Source organism: Poromitra crassiceps (assembly GCF_964638095.1).
Source record: "Poromitra crassiceps genome assembly, chromosome: 2".
NCBI classification, from domain to species: Eukaryota; Metazoa; Chordata; class Actinopteri; order Beryciformes; family Melamphaidae; genus Poromitra; species Poromitra crassiceps.
In genome coordinates this window covers 31,090,720-31,113,975 of record NC_139624.1, presented here as the reverse complement: position 1 = coordinate 31,113,975, position 23,256 = coordinate 31,090,720, and the positions used below count along the sequence as shown (strand labels likewise).

General features: G+C 44.0%; 2 protein-coding genes across 2 annotated transcripts in view; one reads left to right on the top strand and one right to left on the bottom strand.

Moving 5' to 3' along the window:
• zbed4 (zinc finger, BED-type containing 4) lies at positions 1 to 9,077 on the bottom strand. The gene is made up of 2 exons (XM_083657792.1): positions 8,965 to 9,077; positions 1 to 4,751 (listed from the first exon to the last, which is right to left on the bottom strand). The coding sequence occupies exon 2, from the start codon at positions 4,554 to 4,556 to the stop codon at positions 777 to 779; it is 3,780 nt and encodes a 1,259-aa protein (XP_083513918.1). The 5' UTR covers positions 4,557 to 4,751; positions 8,965 to 9,077; the 3' UTR covers positions 1 to 776.
• Positions 9,078 to 10,162: 1,085 nt separating this feature from the next.
• Positions 10,163 to 23,256, top strand: part of brd1a (bromodomain containing 1a) — a gene marked incomplete at its 3' end in the record, with an annotated part of 31,321 nt that continues 18,227 nt past the window's right edge. Inside the window, exons 1-5 of the mRNA XM_083651365.1 lie at positions 10,163 to 10,413; positions 11,301 to 12,717; positions 17,196 to 17,352; positions 17,865 to 18,005; positions 19,658 to 19,786. Of these exons, the coding sequence (XP_083507491.1) occupies positions 11,318 to 12,717; positions 17,196 to 17,352; positions 17,865 to 18,005; positions 19,658 to 19,786 (1,827 nt within the window). The 5' untranslated portion in view covers positions 10,163 to 10,413; positions 11,301 to 11,317. The remainder of the gene's footprint in view (positions 10,414 to 11,300; positions 12,718 to 17,195; positions 17,353 to 17,864; positions 18,006 to 19,657; positions 19,787 to 23,256) is intronic.

Below are 23,256 nucleotides of genomic sequence, written 5' to 3'. Positions count from 1 at the left end.
AAATTTGCAGGATTCCAGTCTCGATGCTAAAACATTTATCAAATTAAGTTCATAAGTAATTTATATAAAAATGTACAGTACATTTACTCAACAATAAACCCATAATTTAATCCCTTGGACATAAACTTAAATTGTGCTTAAGAGACAAATTGTATCTTCCAAACAAACTGCTTATTCTGAAAATACAGCAATATTATACACAAATCTTATTAGAAACATTTCTGCAAGTAAAAAAAGTTCTATTCTAAATGACAGTACCATGAGCCACAAATTCACAATGAAAGAATTAAATAACAAACTTAAAACATCTTTCAGTCACAGCATTTATTTTTGGGCCATGTTTTCATTCAGAAAACAATTCAGCATCTATTTTTAAACCATAATAATCAAAAGTCCTGACAATGATTTGCGCAATTTAATGTATTTACAGCATTTTGACCTGAAGTAGTTTTGGATAAGGCACAAGGAGAGAGCAGACACAAAAACAAGAACAACCATTTACAAGCAAACACATAAGCCCTACTACAGCTAGAAAAACCCTCCCTCCCTGATACACTTTTGACTGAGACTTTGTGATGACATCAGCTCCAAAGTGTTTTAACAGTAGTACACACGGAATACAATAAAACCTCAAAAGTCTGGCCTTTGCATTGAGAAAGAATTAAATCAGTGTTTAAGTTCATATCTTTTACAGTTTACCCGATACAAAAGACCCATTTCACAGCTATGTAACTTGGTCCTTGATAAAGGGTTTGCAAGTTAATGCTCCATAATCATCAGTACTGAAAATAAATCAAGGGGAGGTTGACCTTCAGAAACAGCAGACCCTCCATGTTGTCTAGTAAAGGCCGGGGCTGATTGAGGGCACAGTTCACACTAGCTGTGCTGAACAGTGTCTCTGCTGGGACGATGCTGGGAGGGCAGCCCACGTAATGGGCAGCTACTTTGGCAAGTTCGGGCCACAGGAACTTTTTCTGGTTCCAATAGTCGAGGGGGTCACAGCTTTGATCGAGTATGTCTTCCTCTAGGTACTCCAACACTGCCAGCTCGGAGGATTTGGGTTTCTCCTCCTGTTTTATCTTGTGTCGGATGTCAGCCATGAGCGACCAGAGGTTGTCCGTGTTTGAGCGGGAGCTGTTGGCTGAAACGGGGGCCTCACCGCAGCCATTGGGCAGCGGAGGCTTCGCTGCAACGGAGGTAGAAAAAGACAAATCCAGTTCTCGGATGAGGTCTTGTTTACATCGCTCTGCCTCTTCCTCGGTGAACAGTGACGTCTTGTAGCGTGGGTCCAGCATTGTGGCCCAGGTGCATCGTGGGTCGTGCAGAGTTGAGGACAATCGGCTCACCATGGCCTCTTTCAGAGACTTGAGCATGTTGTCTATGCCCACAGTCTCGTCAAACAGCAGGTCTATCTTTCTATTAAGGATGTGAATGAGTGGTATGACTTGTCCCAGAGTGGCAGTGCGGTTGCTCATCTCCCTGCAGGCGACTTCGAAAGGTTTCAGTGCATTGCAGACTGACAGCATCACCTCCCATTGATCACAGCTGATCATTTCCCTGAAATTGCACTCAATCGACATCTCGTCAATGGCTTTCTTCTGTTCCACCAGCCGCTCCAGCATGAAGAAAGAGGTCATCCATTTGGAAGGGACATCCTGAACCAGTTGGTTGTCAGGCAGCTGGTGGACCCTCTGGAGGTCGGCCAGCTTCTCCTTGGCCTTTGCAGAGCGGTGCACGCGTTCACAGATCTTTCGTGCAATGCTCAGCAGGTTCTGAACCATTCTCTGGCTCTTTATGGCTTCGCTAACAATGAGGTCTATGGTGTGTCCGAAACACTGCACGGTGACGTGGTCATGGTCTTCCAAGGCATGCTTGATGGCATTGTTATCAGTTACAATGAAACCCTTTTTAAGCCCTGATAAGGGGGTGATCCAAGAGTCCCACAGATACTCAAGCTGCTTCTGGATGTTAAGCATATCGTGATCACAGTCAATTTGAGAGACGCTGAGGAGAGCGGAGCAGTGGAAGTCCTGGCCCTGAGGTCTGACTCTCGACTCGTACGACGCCCAGTGGGCAGTGAGGGTCAGGTATTCTCTTGTCTGGCTACTGACCCAAATACTAGTTGTGAAGTGGACAACACCACTTTCTGCCTCTTTCAGGTGCGTGAGCACGACCTCCTTCACCCTTTCGTACATATCTGGTATGGCAGTGCTGGTGAAGTAAGATGAGGAAGGTAGAGAATACTGAGGCTGGAGGTACTCTAGTAGTCTGTTCAGACCAGCATTCTCCACCATAGCTGATGGCTGAAGATCCAGTGCAAGCATTTCTGCGATGAGTTTGGTGATTTTTTTGGCAACCAGGTGGTGTTCATCAAACCTCTCACCATTCTCTTCATACACAGAAGTATCCATGATCTCTTGTTTAACATGAATTTCAGCAGACGGCACATCACCTGAGATAGTATTGTTACTTTCAAGAATATGTCCATGAAACCTCTGCATGTGCCTGAAAAGGCAACTTGTGCCGAGGTTTGTAGTCTTTTTGCCTCTGCTTATTGTGCGACTACAGTGCAAACAAACCACCTTTGTGGGGTCAGTAGGCGAAATGGAGAAATGGTTCCACAGTTTTGACGTCTTTTTACTGAAAACGGGCAGGGTTTGTGGCTTTTTCTCACTGGCAGGGCTCTCAGTTTCTTTGGTTGAAACTGCGTCCGTTGCAGTGAGATTAGAGTAGGGAGGGGGGGAGGGTTCCTTGTCATCTATGCTTTTTTGGTTTTTGAGGACATCTGGGTGGCGTCTCATAAGATGCCTCATCAGACAGCTTGTACCAAAGTCGCCGCGTTTGCCCCGGCTGATGACACAGGGGCAGTAGCGGCACAGAGCTTTCAGCTGGTCAACCGGCGAGACGATGAAATGATGCCACACTTCAGATTTGACCCGTTTCATGATTTTCTTGTTTTGTTGGAAAACGGAATGATCCTGAATGAGGCTGAGGCCCTCTGACAGATCACATGGGGAGGAAGTTAAAGGTGTGTCCTCCCCCTGAACTCTGAAGGAGAGATTCAGAGAGGACTCTTCCTCTCGTCCTGAGAGATTCAGCACCTCATCAGATTCCTCTTTCAATTCCATGCTTTCCTCCATGCTTTGGGGTATTTCGTCCGATATGGTTTCTGGAGAGGATGGAAGAGGAGGCGATTCTTTTTTTATTTCCAGTGAGTTCTGCAGCTGTGTGCGAGACAAGAGTGAGGGCGGGTTTGTATAGGGCGGTGGAATGTGATTGCCCTGTCCATTTTCCTCAATGACAACCTCTTTGTGGGCCCTCCACATATGACGAATCAGACAGCTTGTCCCCAGGTCTTTCCCATTCTTACCCCGGCTAAATTCATTCATGCAATGGATACATACTGCTTTGGAGCTGTCGGCGGGGGACAGGTAGAAGTGTTTCCATACAGCTGATCTGCGGCGGGAACTGGAGCTTTTTGGGGTCCCTGGTAGGCGCTCGGGCCCGCCGTCTGACATGTCTTCACTGTTGTTTTCACTGGAATGTGAGGATGAAAGTGTGCCACCAGCAATGTCAGTGTTGGCACATGGTTCTAGTTTTGGTTCAACTTTGGGTAACACTTCTTTGGATGACGGGTCTGAATTTTCAGCTGAGGAGGTGGACGGTGAAGTGTTCTTTGAGGCAGGAGTAATAATGCTATTTGTCAAGTCTCCGTTTTTTGGTGAGTTTGGGGAGGGAGGTATCAAAGATGAGGCAAGGGAGCTAGTCAAATTGTTTGAGGAGGCGTCTCCGTCTTGTAAAAGCACAGTGGGGTGAGCCCTTCGTACGTGCCTCATCAAACAACTTGTGCTGAGGTCTTTCTCATTCTTACCGCGGCTGAACTCTTTCATGCAGTATAAACAGATTGCTTTGGTACTGTCTCGTGGCGAGATACAGAAGTGATTCCAGGCGGGAGATTTTTTCCTGGGGTTTGCATGGCTCCTCATGGATGACAGAAGGCTTTGAGTGACAGCGTCCATGGCAACATCGTAAAGGGTGCTTGTGTATCCACTTAGTAAATTACTATAATCAAACGGGCCCATGGAGCTATCAAATGATAACCTCTCGTCATCTTGGCTTTCCTCCTCCATACCATTTGCGTTGCCATCCTCCTCTTTGATATGTTTAGTTGCTTCAGTAGCATTTTCACTCATCTCATTCTCTATCTTTCCCTCAATATCAGTGTTTAGGCTTTTGTTTGAAAGAGCGGGAGAAGCCGGATGTGTCTCCATTGCTGTATCCGACTCCGAGTGTTTGTCAACCTGAGACGATGAATGGTCTGCTGCCCCCTGGAGCAAAGGGGAAGAGTCTTTATCCAGTGTTGTTGAGGAAGAAGCAGGTGACTTTGCGTCTGCGGTCTCATGAGGCTTAATGCTGTAGGATTTGAACACATAGCCATCCTGGCCCTCGATTTTCAGACACGTCCCTTTTGCCTCTCTTTTCTTACTTTCTATGGAGCCATTAGGGTCACTGACCAGATCCTCATTCATGTGAGAGACCTCTTCCTCCCCGTCCATCGCAGCAGCCCGGGGTTTGCTGCAGAATAATCAGGTCTGCGTTGTCAAATGGAATCTAGGGTTTTTTCAGGCGTAGTCATCGATATTGTAGGCCTCAAGCAGTTATGGTCATGTGTGTGTGTCCAGAACATAGGGTGCCTGCTTGTCCCTCTCCTCCATTTATGATGGAAATAGTTCCACCTCTCCTCACAGGATCTGGGGGGGGGGGGGGGGTGGGGGAGAGAGAGAGAGAGAGAGAGAGAATATCAAATGTGTAATCTAAATAAACAAACAAAACACACTAGCTGATTCTAGCTCAACAAGTAATATGGGTGTGCTGCTTTAGCGGAGAAATCCAGAGCGTGAAATCAAAAACATTTTCTAAAACTGATGGACCCTCTTCATAATGCAAGCTTTGGCAGTTTTGAAACATTGACACAAACAGTGAAAACCTGCACACAGTGACTACCATCAACCCTGCATAGTCGAGTCCAGAGCCGTGTATATAGAAGAGTCGCGACATCTCCATTCACTCCAATGGACCAGTTTTTTACTCTCAAGAGTTCCAGGAAGTAAGGTCCTGGATTAAGCAGCAGTTGAGTTGCAGCAAAATGGACAGTTTGTGTTGTACTTTGATTATTTTTTTTTTTTTTTTAATTAAATTGTACATTATCAGCTTTATTTTAGCATTCAAAAGTAGCGCGAGACCCCTTCCTGGCTGTTCATTGGCTAATGAGTCACACATTATATAGATATATATATATATATTAGGGCTGTGCCGATTCACTTATCTCCCGATTCGATACTATCACGATACTTGGGTGCCGATTCGATATATATTGCGATTCTTAAGTATTGCGATTCTACGATTATTGCGATTCGATATTACGATTTATTGCGATTTTTGTTTATTTTTTTCTTTTCTTTTTTCAGTTTGTTTGCTTTTTACACTAGATTAGAACATGGGAAAAGTTGAATCATACACTAGAGACTGTATATTATATATCATGAGTAGGGCTGGGCGATATAGTTAAAAACAGGGGCGGACTGGGATCATAATTCAGGCCGGGCATTAGATACCAAGCCCAAAGATGCACCCACTTTAACCCTGAAGTGTAATTATTACTTCAGACTAACTAATAAAGTAATAAAACCACTAGTAAACCAGTAGGCGGCACCTGGCCTGCTGTTCAGTGAGTGGCCTGACTGCGGGCACAAAAAAAAAAAAAAAAAAAAATTTTTTTTTTTTTTTTCTTTTGCGATTATCGATTCTGGAATAAAAGATCGATTCAAAAAATCGTGACATTAAAAATCGCGATACTTAGGTGAATCGATTTTTTCTCCCACCCCTAATATATATATATATATATACACAATATATAATTGTATCAAGTTCAATAAATGCATGGTGTTCCCAAAGTCAAAGTCATATTAAATAATAGTGATCTCAATATTGATCAAAAATAATTGTGATTATTTTGACCATAATCGTGCAGTCCTAGAAACGGTGCTCATCAACCACCCCCCTCAGAGATGTCACCCGACCAGCGCCCTGAATCATCTCATAGCCAGCAGGGTATGAAGCCACCTCATAATGTAAATACTCTTTCTCACCACCCTACAGAGCTATCTGTAAACCTGATCCTGTTACCACTTTATAACACACATTATTACCATTTGTACAGTCTAGCAGTAATCACAATGCCTGCATAACCCAATGTTAATGAATAATGTGTATACCATGTCATTTCAGCTTCAGAAATGTCTTTGTATGCTCATCCATATTAACACTTTATTTCTTATATCTCATTTGATGTACAGGGATGCAAACTCATGGACAGTGAAAAAGGTGACATAAGGCCAGGGCAGACATAAAACCACTCAGAAATCATTCACTAAGTGTCAGTAAAAGTACCTCATGGCACACTGGACCTACACAGCTTAAAATGTGCTACAGTTGCAACCATGTCGGATGGCTGCTGCTTGAATACAAATATTCTGCTTGTAAATATGATGTAAATATTCAAGCTATGTAGACTATAGTTTTTTGCTGTGGTCTCCAGGGTGTACAGGGTTGCCAATCTTTTGTAATGATAGATTTCAAGCACTTTTCAATGACAAATTATGTCCAATAATTCATAGAGATAGAGGTGTTTACATATACGAGTCTCATAAGTCCTCTAATGCAAAATTGTTTCCCGTCATGCTTATACGTCAGAATGGATTATTAACACTTAAACTCAAAGCAATCTTGATCAGCAATGACAGTGCAGCGTGGAGAGTGATACTGTAGATAGGAAGACAGTGCATCAAGCTTGGCCCAGCAATTTTGAGACGACGATGACAAGATGAGATGACAAGGCTCAAACTCAGAGATTCCTCCCCGCTGTAGGCTAAATTCAAGCACTGTTAAGGACCTCTTTATAAATCCAAGCACTTTCAAGTACTTGATTTTTATTTTTTTTAATTCAATCATTTTCCAGACCAGTGGCAACCCTGTGTGTACGGAGTACCGGACACTGATTTAGCTGATTAGTGCTTTGAGGCAACTTATCAGTGAAATGACTAGCTGGTGTAGTGTTTGGTTGTAATGAAAACCAGCATACCAATGGCTCTCAAATAGCACACTGTTGGCGACTGCTTTATTGCATACCATAGAATCAGAATCTGAGTGCACCTACAGTATAACACACTAGGCATCGATTCCTAGCTCGCCCTCGCCCACCCTGCAGCTCGCCCTATTGCGCAGGTATGTGTGTGTTGCTCACAAATGTTATTGCCCACATGCGCGCGCGTGTGTGTGTGCCCCTTAAGTTTACATCAGTGCTCATAAGATGATTATGCTCTTATGACATCGCTGATGGCATCATCAGATTTATGACATCATCAGTGATGCACAATTGCTCAAGTGACATCAGTGATGACATCACTTCCAGTTGAATGACATCACTGATTATGTCATCAGTGATGTCACAATGCACAATTGCTCAAGTGACATCACTGATGACGTCACTTCCAGTTGAGTGACATCACTTCCGGGACAAAAATCGCAGACCCCACTGGGACAAAAATCGCAGAGCCCACTTGCTCCCTTTAGTTATGATGATTAGTATTACCAACAACACAGCCTGTCAAAATGATTGTGTCATGAGTAGCTCAATGTAGCTGTATATTTTGTCACAAAACCTCTCTGTGGGCTAGTAGCAATATTCTATGGACTGGTAGCGTCCCAGGTCCCCGTCGGAAACACTGGTCTATTGTACTTCACTTTGCACTGTATGACAGGTCCTGTTATCCTTCAACACTGTACTTTACCAAGTATTGTGTTACTATGCAAGTTATTGATGTCTCAATCAATGGCAGCATGATTACCGGTAGTATGTTAATTGATTTAACGTTATAATACTGACACAACAACACTGTCACTTAACTTTTCTAAAATAAAAATAAATAAATAAAAAAGAATTATGCTTCATGTTTACAAGATATGCATAAATAATACAACTACTTAGTCAAACAAAAACTAGACCAGTCCAAGAAGACTGGAATTCCACAAAATAGCCTACATACGGCTGGTCAGTTCAGCAGGTTGTATCGCTCAAAACGCAGAGGCTGCCTGTTTCATTTACAGTACTTACCATTTAATTACCATAAATCAAACAATCGCATTGATTTTAATGTAACTTCATGAATAATGTTAAAGTTGACTGTCGATTATCATGTTTGATCAATGATAATAATGGTTAACTGCGACAAAGCAGCAAACCAACAACAAGCAAGCCATTTCCTAATGACAGCCAGCTTTTCCGGGTTTGGCTGAAGCGCTAAGATGCGAGAGGACAGCAGAAAATAGCCCAAGTACTGGCTTTCATCTTCAACTAACACGCCAACTCGTAAATGTTAAATACACACAGGCTTGCGGCTTAACGCTAGGTGTGTTGAACAACAGCCAAGTACTAAGACTTCTGCGACCCTATAAGACCAATAGCAAATATTTAACTAGATGAAATATTGCTTGCAGTTACGCTACATCATCAGTAAACATGAGGGTGGCTATCCTGGTGCTAACTAGCTTAGCCACTGGGCTAATATACACACACACAAAAAACAAGACACAGGTATAACCCTTCTGTCACATGGATTTGTATAGCAGAAATTCGGGGCAATGCAACTTCTCCAACTATCCTGTCAACGTTAATAGGTCCGGGGGATATTCTAGTCTGTTTCGGCCCACACCACGACTGCTAGCTGGTTAGCTGCCAGCTAGGCCACACACACAGGACATACTAACGTTAGCCAACCTGGCGAGGCAGAACCCAGCCGTTACAACACACGAACCACACGGGATCCGAATCAGACCAGTGGTCACCACGACGTCCCAAGCCCATCTAACTCCCATCACACATGTAGATCAACTCGGAATACGTACCATGAAGTATTACGGTGTGATCCCTGTGTTTCGGCTCCTAAACAGTTAAATATGACACATTTGATTGATCCAGAGGGGGGTTCACTTTGTTGCTTTGTCCTCCTGGTTCGCCAGCAGTTCACGTTCGGCTGAAGCAGCTCCACACAGCGTCGGACGGAAGGAACATGTTTTTTAAATGATGTCACCGGGTGTAGGGTCTTCAATATGGCGAAAGGAGCGTCAATATTTAAGAAATAAGCTATACGAATCCGTGCTTTACAGTGATTTGACTAATTCGCGCCCTCTCGTGACTGATTGCTTTTATATCATAAGATCCCCGGTGTATTACAAGAGAAAGAAAGTACGCGTTCAATTGTCATTTTTTATGACAACAGTTATTAGCTATATTAAGCTATAGCAATATTTTATTCTTCCGCCAAATTATGTAGTTATTGAGCCGTGGTTGCTAAGCGACCAGTGAAGCGTTGTCATTGTTTGCGCATATGCGTTAATTATAATTAACAATTCCATTTTGAGTTTGCGTTGGCATTTCACGTCTGCTTCGGACGTGAGTGACTGCGCCAATTAGGGTGGTTGTTTCATTGGTGTCTGTAATTGTACACATAATAAAATAAAGCTGATGCATTCGAGGTCATTCGTTAACAATGAATGGTGTGATTTGGCAATACAATAACCGGGGTTTCAATTTATGGTTTCCTGATAGCCGCTAAACCAACGGGGTTTCTTGACCCTTTGAGGGACACACTGGTCATCACTTGGGGTGGGGCATAGCTAGCATAGTTTGTTGTCATTTTGTGTTTACTTAGTTTGCACCAGAAAATAGTCTTTGAAACTCAGTCGTGTTGTTTATTATGGCCATGCATTTATATTAGCGTGCGACCTCCGCCCCCCTGAACCAAAACAGAAGCTTTAACGCAACGCAAACGGCGCGCTTTGTTTGGACCTTCATGAGCCATGGATGTATAGTTAGGGTAAAGGCAATGCATTGATAGTGTGACAGATGGGCTTTTGTGTGAAATGTTCCCCCAGCTACCAGGCTACAACCAACATGACCTCCAGCGTCACACACACGTAGCGTTGTGTGCGTACGGGTGGGACTTGTCTGGTGAACCGCATTGTTATGTTGGGGGATGAGCCGTGCTGCTGCTGCTCTTGCTCCACTCACTTGCTTAGCTTTTGGTCGGCTGTGGCAAGCGAGACTCCAGTCCATGAATGGTCCACAAAGCAAAATAATTGTATGCTCACGTTAGAACTGAATTCCGAAAATCCCCGGGCATCGGATAGGCTTCGTTTTCTTTTATTACTCATTGAAAAAGACCAAAGTATCGCCCGTTGGATGAGAACATTGTGTACGCTATTGCAGCCACTTAGCAGGCCGTATCGCCATTGCTTTGCACGGCTGCTGGCTAGCTACTGTCTTCAACTGGCAAAACTGTTCGTAGATCCGAGGTATGTGCTTTGGTGTTATTTGCAATGCAGTGCATTATGCATGGACGACGAGGGTTGTATTGTATCTGCAAAATGTGCACGTAGCGGTTTGTATTATTTTAAGACCCCTTCTTGTTTTGTTTGACGCCATTTGCTAGGGTTGGGGGTGGCTACTGCTAACTCCTCTTGCTAGCTAGGTGGCTAATGTTATTGTTCAGCAACTTGGCCACTTATACACATTAGTTATACAAAAGACAACTGCACCAAATGGGCAAGTAGTAACTCCGACCGAGTCAAACTCAAAGTGCCATGTATGGCCGCCTCCCAGTGCATTTAAACGTCTCAGCTCATTGAGGAAAAAGTCATGAAGTGCAGCATGATCACAGCCAACATTACAACAGCTAGTTTGAGGAAGTATAACCTTAAAAATTAATTTATTTTATTAGCTAACTTAGCAGTACAGTATTACATGCAATTCACGTATCGTTTGTTTTAGCTACTTCCCTGGTGTTTTGCCCCAGGGGAAGTAGATGTACTAAATAATGCAAGTAAGGGAGTTTTTCATTGTCAGCTGACCAGGGTCCAGTAATTCAGAATGGAATAGTCATTCACTTAGCTTAAGTTATCGTGACAGCCTTATCTCATGTTCCTCTGGGAAACTTGCCAGTATCTTTTGAATACTTACCCTTAATTGTCCTCTTTGCGTGTTTTGACACATTTTATGCTATCATATTTGAATGTAGTACTTGAACAGTACTGCTGTGGCATCCTGTCTTCATTTTTCTAACCCCCTGCAAGGCAACCACCATGATCAGATGGATCCAGCTCATATGCTTCTTGCTCTATTTACTTTACCCCATGAAAGGCATGCTAATCTCAGGCGGTTTCTCTCCCTCCTGTCTCCACAGCAACACGGATCTTCAACATGAGGAAGAAAGCTCGGCACCACCGGGCCCCGGTGCCCCAGAGGCCGCCGTCTCCCATCAAGCCTTCCCCCAACAAGCAGATCTTGACTTATGCCCAGGCACAGAGCATGGTGGAGATGCAGATCGATGGCCGCGTCCATCGGCTCAGCATCTACGACAGGCTGGACGTGATCTCGGACGATGACCCCATGGTGCAAGAGATGATGGAGTGTACGAGCAATAAGGAGAACACAGAGAAACCTCAGCAGCAGGTCCTCCTGAGGTCAGTCAGGCTAAAAAAGAACCGGGAGAAGAGGAATGCGGCGCTGGGCATCACTACTCCTCATGGAGAAGTAGGCGGACAGCATGCCAGTGTTAATGCCGGGCCCAAGCTTCCAGAGCCCAAGTTCCGTACAGTGGAATATAACCTTCCAGCAGTTCCCAAACGGCCAGCTGCGTTCTATACATTTGAGGAGATGACTGAGGAAGAGTTGGATGAGGAAACAGAGTATGACATGGACGAGGAAGATTATGCCTGGCTGGACCTGGTCAATGACAAACGGCGAAGCGAAGGCGTCAGCCAGGTCTCTCACAATGTCTTTGAGTTTCTGGTGGACCGCTTTGAGAAAGAGTCTCACTTGGAGAGCCTGGGTCGAGACAGCGAGCAGCAGGCCCTCATTGATGAGGATGCCGTCTGCTGCATTTGCATGGATGGCGAGTGCCACAACAGCAACGTCATCCTGTTCTGTGATATGTGCAACTTGGCTGTGCATCAGGAATGTTATGGCGTGCCCTACATCCCGGAGGGCCAGTGGCTGTGCCGGCACTGCCTCCAGTCGCCCTCCCAGCCCGCAGACTGCATCCTTTGCCCCAATAAAGGTGGGGCGGTGAAAAAGACAGACGACGAGCGCTGGGGTCACGTGGTCTGCGCCCTGTGGGTTCCCGAGGTCGGCTTCTCCAACACCACCTTCATTGAACCCATCGATGGGGTCAGCCACATCCCTCCAGCCCGCTGGAAGCTCACCTGTTACCTCTGCAAGGAGAAAGGTGTTGGGGCATGCATCCAGTGCCACAAGGCCAACTGCTACACTGCCTTCCATGTCAGCTGTGCCCAAAAGGCGGGCCTCTTCATGAAGATGGAGCCAATCAAAGAGCTAACGGAAACAGGAGAGCCCACCTTCTCTGTGAAGAAGACAGCCTACTGTGGAGCTCACATGCCGAACGGCTGCGTCAGGAGGCCTCTCACCATCTATGATGATGCCAAACCCAAAAACGGACTATGTAAGAAAATGGACAAGGGCAGAGGAGCTGGTAAAGGAAAGTCGAAAGGAAAACTGAAGAAGAAGAGTAAGAAGCCTGAGCCTGAACCTGAAGAAGAAGTTGTGACGCCTGCTACTGTGCCTAATTTCCCCCCTGACAGGTAGATTTATGAATCGGATGTGTAACGATACTATGTGTACTATTTGCTTAAGGATAAGTTCACCCAAAAAATTCAGCCATTATCTACTCACCCCCATGACAATGGAGGGATGGGTGACGTTTTCTAGTCCACAAAACATTTGTGGAGTTTCACAGCAGAAGACTATTGCAGAATTATTCTAAACAAATTAAGTGGATAGCGACCAACTTTCAAACTTTTTTTTTTAAATAAGTGTGTGTGTGTGTGTGTGTGTGTGTGTGTGTGTGTGTGTGTGTGTGTGTGTGTGTGTGTGTGTGTGTGTGAACCCTCCATACTGCTCACCTGTCGTAATCCAAGTCTTAAGCCCTGAGATGCCACATTGACTTGGATATATGTTATTTACAGCCTGTTTTAGCTGACATCTTGTAGCAGGCTACAGTATCTGCACCTTACTGTACCTTCTTGGAGCACGTGGCTACAGTGAAGATTTCAGCAAAAACAGGCTGTAACCGACATCTTTTCAAATGAACTTGACATCTCAGGGCTTCTGCAGACTTGGGATTGCTTACCCCAGGTGAGCAGTATGGAGGCATTTTATGTGTTTTTTGTTTGTTTAAAAGTTGGTCACCATTCACTTCAATTGTTTAGGATAATTCTGCAACAGTGTTTTGCTGTGAAACTCCACAAATGTTTTGTGGACAAAAATAATAATAATCACCCGTACTTCCACCAGCATGGGGGTGGGTAGAATGATTGAAATTAAATTGTTGGGTCAATTTATACTTTAATATGCATCAGCATGAATAGTTGGGATGACGCATTCAGTTACATTTACATTTTAGGCATTAACTGATGTTATTATCCAGAGCAATTTGCACTGAGTGATGAGGTAGGGACGGCTTCACTGTCTTTCTCAAGGACACTGACAGGACACACATGGCTGTTGATGGACAAACATTGACTGGTGAAGAATTTGATCATGTGACACAGGCTATCTTTGCCATTACAAACAGAAGCACCAAATATCTAGCCTGGGTAAACCCATCCCCCACGTGACCTGCTCTCAGACCTGTTCTCAGTCACTATGTGGTGACTGGGATACTGAGAGCAGGTCACGTGGTGGCTGGGTTTACCTAGGCTACCAAATATCTGCTCATGTGCATTTGGTCCATGTTGTGGGTGTTTCAGAGTTCCCACGGTCATGGAAAACCCGGAAAAGTTATGGATATTCAAAATCTCATTTTCCCGGTAAAGTCGGACTGTGGATTCCATGGTCCAATTACTGATTACTGACAACTGAGTACTGATAACCTCCCACGTAATGTAACATAATGGCCAAATTATTTTCTGTAGCTGTTGACGTAACGTAGCTCTAATATGTGTCGATTTTAGTGCTTCTTGTATTTTATATTAATATTTGTATGGAAAGATTTGTGTTTTTATTTCAATAGCATCCATGTAATGTGACGCAGTGAGTCTTAAGAGCTCAAATCTAATTAAGAAGTGTGTCATGTCCAGTGTAGTCATCATTTCTGGTAATTGATTCACAGTCACCGCCTCACATTACATGGAAATTATATTATGGATCTTTGAAATGGATTTTTTTTCTTTTTTCCATCCATGAAAATGTGTGGGAGCCCTGGTGCTTGAGCTTCACACTACATCTCTGTTGGCAGTCTGATAAACCATGCAGCCAAAGCAGTAGGACGATTTAGGGTTGGTTGCTCGGACATGTATTAAGTCTAGTCCTAGACCTACAAATGGAGATCTCTGCTGAAAATGAAATCTAGTCTTACGTCCCAAACACACTGGGAGCGTCTGACGCTCACGTTTTGAAGTCCACCCGTAGTTTTAAATGGCTGAACGCGCACCAAGAGCATTCTAATGCTCGTCAAACTGCCTTGACGCCCGTACTCCAAACCAGTTTTGATTTTGGAGCATCAAATGACGACCCAGCAGCGACCAGAATGCTCCCAGCTCCCCCCTCCCCCCTCCCTCCCTCTCTGCGTGGCCACTTTAATCTCCCTGTCGGTCTCTGTGCTCCACAAACAAATCTCACGGCAGTTTAAATATAGCAGAAGGCATGTAAAATATAACACTTTTCCCGCTCCACTCTGCATGACAGACAGGTAGGACGATTACAGCCTCGACTGACGGTCTCAAAACTACGGTACAACAACTTTTTATTCATCAGTCATTGTGCCTGCCTACATATAAATTAGTGACCTTTTCCCGAAAATACTACTGGTCCTGTGCTATTGGTATTTGGTATCTGATGTCTATAGGACGAATCAGCGTGATGTCACTTGCCACCCAGAAATGTGGAACCCCGTCGCAGTTAATAGTATGAGTTGTGCCAAACATTGTTAATCTCTCCAAAATTATACATCACATCGCTTATATTTTGACATTCTGAGTGAGAGCAGAAGTAGTTCAAAAGTTTGATGTATAATACATGCATGTCATGTTAAAGTTGTGTGAACTGTCGCAGTTTTTAAAATGTAAACAGAGTTAGCCGGCTAGAGTCAGACACTCACGCCTCGCGCCACTTGGGCTCCATAGGGTTCCATTGCCGTTGCCACCCAGTGACGCGGTTTGTTTACCAAAATGCTGCTCGGCTGATCCCTCATATTCACGAGTTTCCTGGTGAGACCGTGGGCGCTTCCATGACACCCTCCCTCCCTGTTTCCAGCTGCCGGTTGCCTGTTTCCGCCCAAGACCGTTCATAGCGAAAGAGACTGAAAATAATCATAATAATTGTTGTGACTTTGTACCTACCTATGTCTTGTAATGATGCCTCCCAGCACAATAATTTCACACGTGCACCACTAAAGCTCCGTTCAATGACCAAATAATAAGAGTTCCGGTTTGGATGTTTAGCCTTCAAAACAAAAGCTGCCGCTATGCAACCACATACTATTTTTTAGCAATTTCGGCTAAAATAAGCCCATACAGTACGAGTGAATTGACATTCACCTCGTTTTTGTAAAATATCGCCGCTATGCAACCACACAATGTTACTATTTTTAGCCATTTCGGATCAAATAAGCCAAACGTCCCCACTCTTTGACAGCGGCGCGCATGTCCTTGCTAGTGAAAAAGATGTGTAAACAGGAAGTCGACAACCGGCACCTGCTGAGAATCATGGGAAACGTAGGTCCAGGAATAAGGTGAATAGGAGCAGAAATTGAAGTGCATCAAATGAGGTGCGTCAATTAGCGCTTTGTGTGCGTTTGGGGCATTAATATGCTAGGCTTAATCCATGTGGGAGCACCCAGCCCGTACTGATGGTGGTGGTGCTACTTACTGTGCATTTGTGGGGTGTGCAGTGGGGCGGCTGTAGCTCAGGAGGTAGAGCGGGTCGTCCACTAATCGCTTTGGATAAAAGAGGTCGGTGGTTCGATTCCCAGCTCCTCCAGTCTGCATGTTGAAGTGTCCTTGGGCAAGATACTGAACCCCAAATTGCTCCCGTTGGTGTGCCAGCACCCTGCGTGGTAACCTGCCACCATCGGTGTGTGAATGGGTGAATGTACCTACTGACTGTAAAGCGCTTTGGATAAAAGCGCTATATAAATGCAGGCCATTTTTACCATTTACCATTTGCAGCAAGGTGACAAAAAGGTTCACTGAATTATTAATTTGAGTTGATGAGGTGAAAATCATGTCATTCGCACCACGAAAATTCATGTCACCCGCCTCATTTCCACCTCCCAGGAAGAAATCTACTCATGCTTTTGCATTGACTTTGTCTGTAATCTCATCCACACGAATTTGCGAAAATCGCCCCGGTGTGAACGGCCATTATCCTGATGGAAAGCGGCTTACAGGGACCAAAGAACAGTGTTGATGGTCATTAACACGACTGCACGGTGGCTCAGTGGTTAGCACTGTTGTCTCACAGCAAGAAGGTCCCAGGTTCGAACCCCGGTCCGTCCCAGGTCCTTTCTGTGTGGAGTTTGCATGTTCTCCCTGTGTTCGTGTGGGTTTCCTCCCAGCATCAAAGACATGTATGTTAGGGTTAAGAGTGACTCCTGTCAGTGACCCTGACCAAGGCAATGGCAAAAATAACTTTAGTTGGTCCCTGTGTGTGTGTGGCTGCCCACTGCTCCTAGTTCTAGAGGATGGGTCAAATGCAGAAGATTAATTTCCCCATGGGGATAAATAAAGGATAACTTAAACTTAACTTAACATTTGACAATGAAGTATTCAAAATAAATTTGCAACTAACCTACGGCCAGAAATAGATTGTATCTATTCTATATCCAGGGTGGGCAATTAACACCAGTCAAATCCTGGTAACCAGTAACACATCTGACAAGCACACTGAAAGGTCAACAGACATCAGTTTGAAGTCTGATTCTAAACACTTCTAAAAACCTACTTGGCAGCCAGGTCAAATATTGAAAGCGGCGAGTGAATTTGTTGATGTGGCCAATGAACCATAGTTAATTTTCCTCCCTGGCTATATCCATCTAATAGCTCTCTGCTGCCCCCTCCAGGTTACAAAGCATTCTGAATCAGGTTTCAGTGCAGAAGAAGAAGGCGTTTGTGGAGCTGGTGTTGAAGTACTGGACACTGAAGAGGCAGTCCAGGAACGGCCTTCCCCTGATCAGACGCCTTCAGACAAGTGTGCAAAGTCAGAAAAATGCACAGCCGGTGAGTTAGTCTGTCCGGCATTCACACACTTGCATGCCGTCACTCTGCATTCTCATTGTTTACCATAGTATACTTTTAGTCTTTGGCTTTTGCTGGTTTTACTACAAAGTGTTCACTTTGTAGTAAAAGTAGTTATTTTCTTTTCATAGCCAGTCATTTGCACACTTCATGAATTCAGTCAGTCTACATTCTCACCGTCTTGTTTAGTATGCATTAAGTCTTCACTTTTGTTTTTGCTACTGTTGCTGCTGTTTTCTTCTCAACCTGTTGGGGGGGGGGGGGGAGTTGACAAACACGCATGTTGTACTTTACAGTTTACACACTAATTTACTAATTACCAGTTGCTCTGATTGTTATAACAAAGTAATATTCTTATTGGAAAAGTGAATGTCTCCAAAGAGAGAGAAATGCACCCGTTACACCACAGTTCTGTTCTATTCTGTTCTATTCTATTCTATTATGTTATGTTATGTTATGTTATGTTGTGTTCTATTCTATTCTATTCTATGCAGGGTCTCCAGAGGCAGAATGAGGAGGAGAGCAGGGCTCTAAAGGAGCAGTTGAAGGAATGGCACCGTCTCCGACACGACCTGGAGAGAGCCAGGCTGCTGCTGGAGTTAATCCGCAAGAGGGAGAAGCTGAAGAGGGAAGAGGTATTGAGGGAGGGGCCATGGAGGGATGGATGAACTTGTCAAAATGATTTTTAGACCTCTCAACAAGTGGTCGCTGACATACTGAAGTGAACTGGCTGGTTGGTAGGTAGTAGAGTTGGGTCGATTACCGGTTTTGCCGGTCTGGTCCGGTGTAGGAGCTTAAACTGGTTTGATTTAATGCCAACCGGCTGAACCGTCAGATTATGATTGAATGAAAAGGTAGCCTACATTAGCAACCTGTGCCGACAGCATCATGGGGCTAAAACCAGCTTGTTTAGTATTCGTATTAGTCTGATGAGCCGAGGCTGGCAACATGGAGATCACATTTCAGTAGAGGGAGGGAGGAAGGGCTCCACGCACATTGATTGTGTCTGTTTACTAGAAACGTGTGTGTTTTTTGGAGTGATGACAAGAGGAGACATCACAGTAGTCTCAAAGAAAACAAACTGCCAATATGGTAACTTTTTCTTGCATATTCCTATCAAATAGATGCGTTTGCTGTAACGCATTCATTCAGGGAATGATAATCCTTGCGAATACATGTATATCCTGACTTCTACCCGGTACTTGTTGTTATATAATCGTTGCACTGACATTATCTCGTAACCGTAACATTTCTTGTTTATACTTGAGGTGTTGAATTGACCTGTTTATGAATTGTCTGTAGCACAAAAATAATAGTTTGTTTCTAAAGAGCTAAGACGGAGCCCTCCCCTCCGCTCCTAATTATTCCTCCCCTCCTAATAATAATAATAATAATAATCAGTGGTCATACATAATGGAAAGTAACACACTAAACCAGCTTAGAGGTGCATTATCGCGACCAAGTGGACTGGAGGCACAACACTTTCATTCATTGGCTCTTTCAGTCTCATTATTTTACATTCAGAAGCAGCTGCTTAGTCAAGTGCGACACCTAGTGGTAAAATTCTGTATACTGGTCTGGTTTGGTTTTGGGGAAAAGAACAAACCAGTTAGATTTCTTTTACACCGGCCCAACTCTAGTAGGTAGTTGGCACAAGATTAAGTTGCCAATCAGCCAAACCACATTCGACTAGTAGCTGGTGTTCATCTTCCACCCAGGCTGAATAGAGGGAGGGCTGGATGATTAGATAAATGGACAAATGCTCTTGTGGTAATTGGAGATGGTAATTTTGGTTCTGTAAACCAGGTATGCACCTCCTTTTTTATTATCAGTACCTGTTATTTAAAAGTTTACTATCCTGTTCTACCTTATGGACTAATTGTAACAACATTGCCCTACATTTGATTATGATTAATAATAACCTTTATACACAACGTGCAGCCAGTGCTTTACATCAATAGAAGGCAGATACAAAATGCATTGCATTAAAAGAATCACATCAAGAAAAAAAATGAAAGATAAAAGGCCATTTTCTGTAACTGACGAGGTTAGATTAATTTTCATCATCTTAGCATTTTTACCTAGCCTGACTCCACCAGACGGGGGCGGCATTGTTCCACAAATTCACTTGTGAAACAGAATGTGAAGCAAACTCATCAATCTGGCAGCGTCAGGTTAATTTTTACCAGCAGTGGGGGTAATTTCCGAACAGGTGAGGACCAATACTGCTATGCTGAATGAATACAGATATCATCTGCTAATGATTTGCCTCTTCCCTGTGTTGTAGATGAAGCTACAGCAGAGCCTGCTAGAGATGCAGTTGACTCCCTTCAGTATTCTGCTCAGGGGCGTTCTGGACCAGCTCCAGGAAAAAGACCAGGCCAAGATCTTCACCCAGCCTGTTGACGTCAGCGAGGTGAACTTAGGGTGTATTCACACCTGTAGCTTGTTTGCTTTGTTCCAATTCAGGGGCTTTATTGATACAATTGTTGCATTTGTGCCTTGGTTCGTTTGTGTTCACACGGCCACAAATCAAACGGTCCAAATAGGATTGACAAACCTCCTGGATTGACCAGGAGACTCTGGTAATAACCTCCCGGGAGGGAAAAAATAATTCACGGAGATTTTATAAGATTATAAGAATGCGTGTGCGTTGGGTAGGCCTACATTGTACTGTACGTCAGGTGCCAGAGGGGAGGGGGTTACTTATTTATCTAGAACAGGGGTACTCAACCTTTTCCCTACTCAAGAGCCACATTGACCAAAAAAAATCTTTGCAAGAACCACAATCCCAAAAAATCCCTTTCATCCCATTATTTATTCTCAGATTTGTATTTATTTATTTATTTATTTATTTATTTATTTATTTGTTTGTTTGTTTGTTTGTTTGTTTGTTTGTTTGTTTGTTTGTTTATTTATTTGTTTATTTATTTAAAGTAGGACTTAAAAGAGCCACAACTACCCATAAAGGAGCCGCATGTGGCTCTAGAGCCTCGGGTTGAGTATCACTGATCTAGAAGTTGCGAGGGTCATTGTTTTATCTTTACCAAATTACCAGAGGTTTTTTTTTAATTGTGCTTTATTTGTTTATTAAATGGGGATCCTTTTAATAAACAAATAAACCCCAATTAAAAAAAAATCCCTGGTAATTTGGTAAAGATAAAACAGTGACCCTCGCAACTTCTGCTATAGGTTGAGTTGATGTCTCATCATAGATGCTGGGGTAGCTGGCTGGGGGAGTTGTCAGGGTGGGGTAAATCCTCCTGTTCTCCCTGTTCAGCATAGTTAGCATTTAGCTGCTAGCCCAGCCCAGCCCAGGCAGACACAATCGGGGATTTAAACCCAGCAGTTAACGCACATCTGAACAGATGTCTATGTACCTGCTCTAGAATCCCCAATCCTGTAGTGTAGAGCCACAGCACCGTCCTTTGGTGAGTCAGCCCATTGAGATGTATGCGGGGTTTTACCCCACTCACGCAACAGCCATAGTTTTGTGGTCGTTCCCACACAGACCGACTGTATCTATTACTATCAGGGAGACTACAAAGGATTATGCATATGAACACGTTAACTTTCAGTAATAAAATATTAATAAATAGTCAGTCTGACAGACAATCTTATCACAGTAGAAGGCTGGCTCTGATGACCACGACTTTTCATTTACCATTGGAGACCAGAGGTAAGTTGGTTGAGTCCAAACTGCTGATGATTGCAATCATGCAAAAATCCAAAAACGTTTATCCATGCAAATGCCATGCGTCCTCAAAACAGGATCTGAAGAATGAAGATGATATTTTAACCAATAAAAATGCTCGTTCTCAGGCCAATACGCACAGTGCAGCTGGTTTATCCAAAAATACCTGCAGTTGTGTCAGATCATGTTACAAACAAACCACTAGTTAGTTTGGAAGCGGACCGAGACCACCCTTTCTTGGCGATCTCGGCCCACTTGTTTTGTACCGCATCCGAGTGCGATTGCGTGTTCACACATGCAGAAACGAACCGCACAAAGGGGGAAACATCCCCTGTTTCAGAACAACTGTTCCAAACGAGACAGGTGTGAATGCACCCTTAGACATTTTAAAGTTTTGGTTTTGGGGATTTCCTAAGGAATACTTTGGTTTTGTGTGGTTGTACTTCACTTGACTCTGCAGAACTTTTTTCCTTTCCCCCCTACAGACCTCAAGCACCCAAACAGATTGCACAAATGATTAAAATATGCAGCAGTAGTTCAGTAATTGTGTGCCGTTTAGAATCCATTCACTTTGGATTTGGATAACGTGCACATTTCATGTTTTACATTTTGATGTCTTCAGTGATGTGAATTCATAGGTCACTTGTTTGTTCATAATGTGTGTAACCTAGTTGTAGACTCAGTGTTTTGATCCTTGGTAGACGGTGTTGAGTAATATGATGACTTCCTGGTATGTGGAATGTGAAACCTGAGAGAGTGAGCGAGCAAGGTTCACAACGTTCACAGGGTGACATCTGTAAACAGAGGTGTGTGTCCCGAGCTGCAAGCCCGGCTAGCTCAGTCGGTAGAGCATGAGACTCTTAACTCATTGAGTGCCAGCCACTTTTGGAGAACGGACGCTCCCAGTGCCAGAGTTTCAGAGCTTTTTTCAGTGATTTCTCGAGGCCCACAGAATATTGTGTGATATTACTATGTAAACACCGAACACGCAAAAAGAACGATGAGACTCTTTTCTATCATCAGCAAAAACAGGTTTATTGATATCATTTTCCGTTCTTTAGTTATCAGCCGGAGAAGATAGCTTGATTTAACCAAAAACAGCCGTTTTTTTCTGGAAGCTGAGATAATGAGCCTTTTGTGAAATTAAACATTTCAAGCACATCACTGACTCTGAAGCTAATTTTCTGATGTAGTCACACCTCAAAAATAATTTCCCTCAATAAAACAGTGAAGACCAGGGAATTTTGTTTGGCAGAATAATATTTTTTAGCTGCAACCAGCAGCGCTGGCCCCTGCGTGCGCTGCTGGTTGCAGCTTCTTGCTGGTCTTGATTTGCTGCTGGTGGGCATCGGATATTCTGGCTTGCGTTTGCCAATCCTCTCCTGCTGTCTGGGTCTGTCTGGGTCAGTGTTGTGTGCTGCTCTGCGTGCCCCCCCCCCCCTCAACTGCAAACCCCTCCTCCAGTCCGTGGGAGTGTCTCTGGTGGCTTTCTGCTGCGTTTGCTGTGCACAGTGACATCCAGTGCACATCCAGCTTTTTTACAGCGTTCCGCGTGTGTTTGTCACCCGCTCCCATGCTTCCAGTTGAGAATAATAACAACTCCACGGCTGATCATGCGGATGGGCTGTCGCAGCGGACACGGAGGAGCTCAATTGTGGGAGCAGATTGGCTGCTGCAGGCACAGCTAACGTTATGCTTCATGCATATCGATGCATACGGATGCGATGCGATTTCCGTTTCCCCAACGACTTCTCTGTTTTTCTCTGCCTTTCTGTAATCTGGAGAGCACTGTCGCCACCTAAGGGTTCTGTAAAATAGGTTATAGACCTCCAATAGCTACAATATTTGTACAGGAGATGTATCGGGCATTGATCCATGTCCCACCGTCAAAAAACGCAATTGACGACAATCGTCGTCTTTGGCACTCTACGTTACTAATCGAATTGACGACAATTATCGTCGTTGGCACTCAATGAGTTAATCTCAGGGTCGTGGGTTCGAGCCCCACGTTGGGCGCTAGTAACTTTTCATTCTGGACCCTATTATGCTCCCAGTGGATTTATACAATAACAAAACATGTGGACTTTCTGAGTTGCAGCATGCTAAGCCTGGATAAAGATGGTTTCAGTGAGCTGTCTGAACACTTGTCTCCATAGTGCCGACCTTTTGCTGCAGTGTTGGTCTGGTAGATC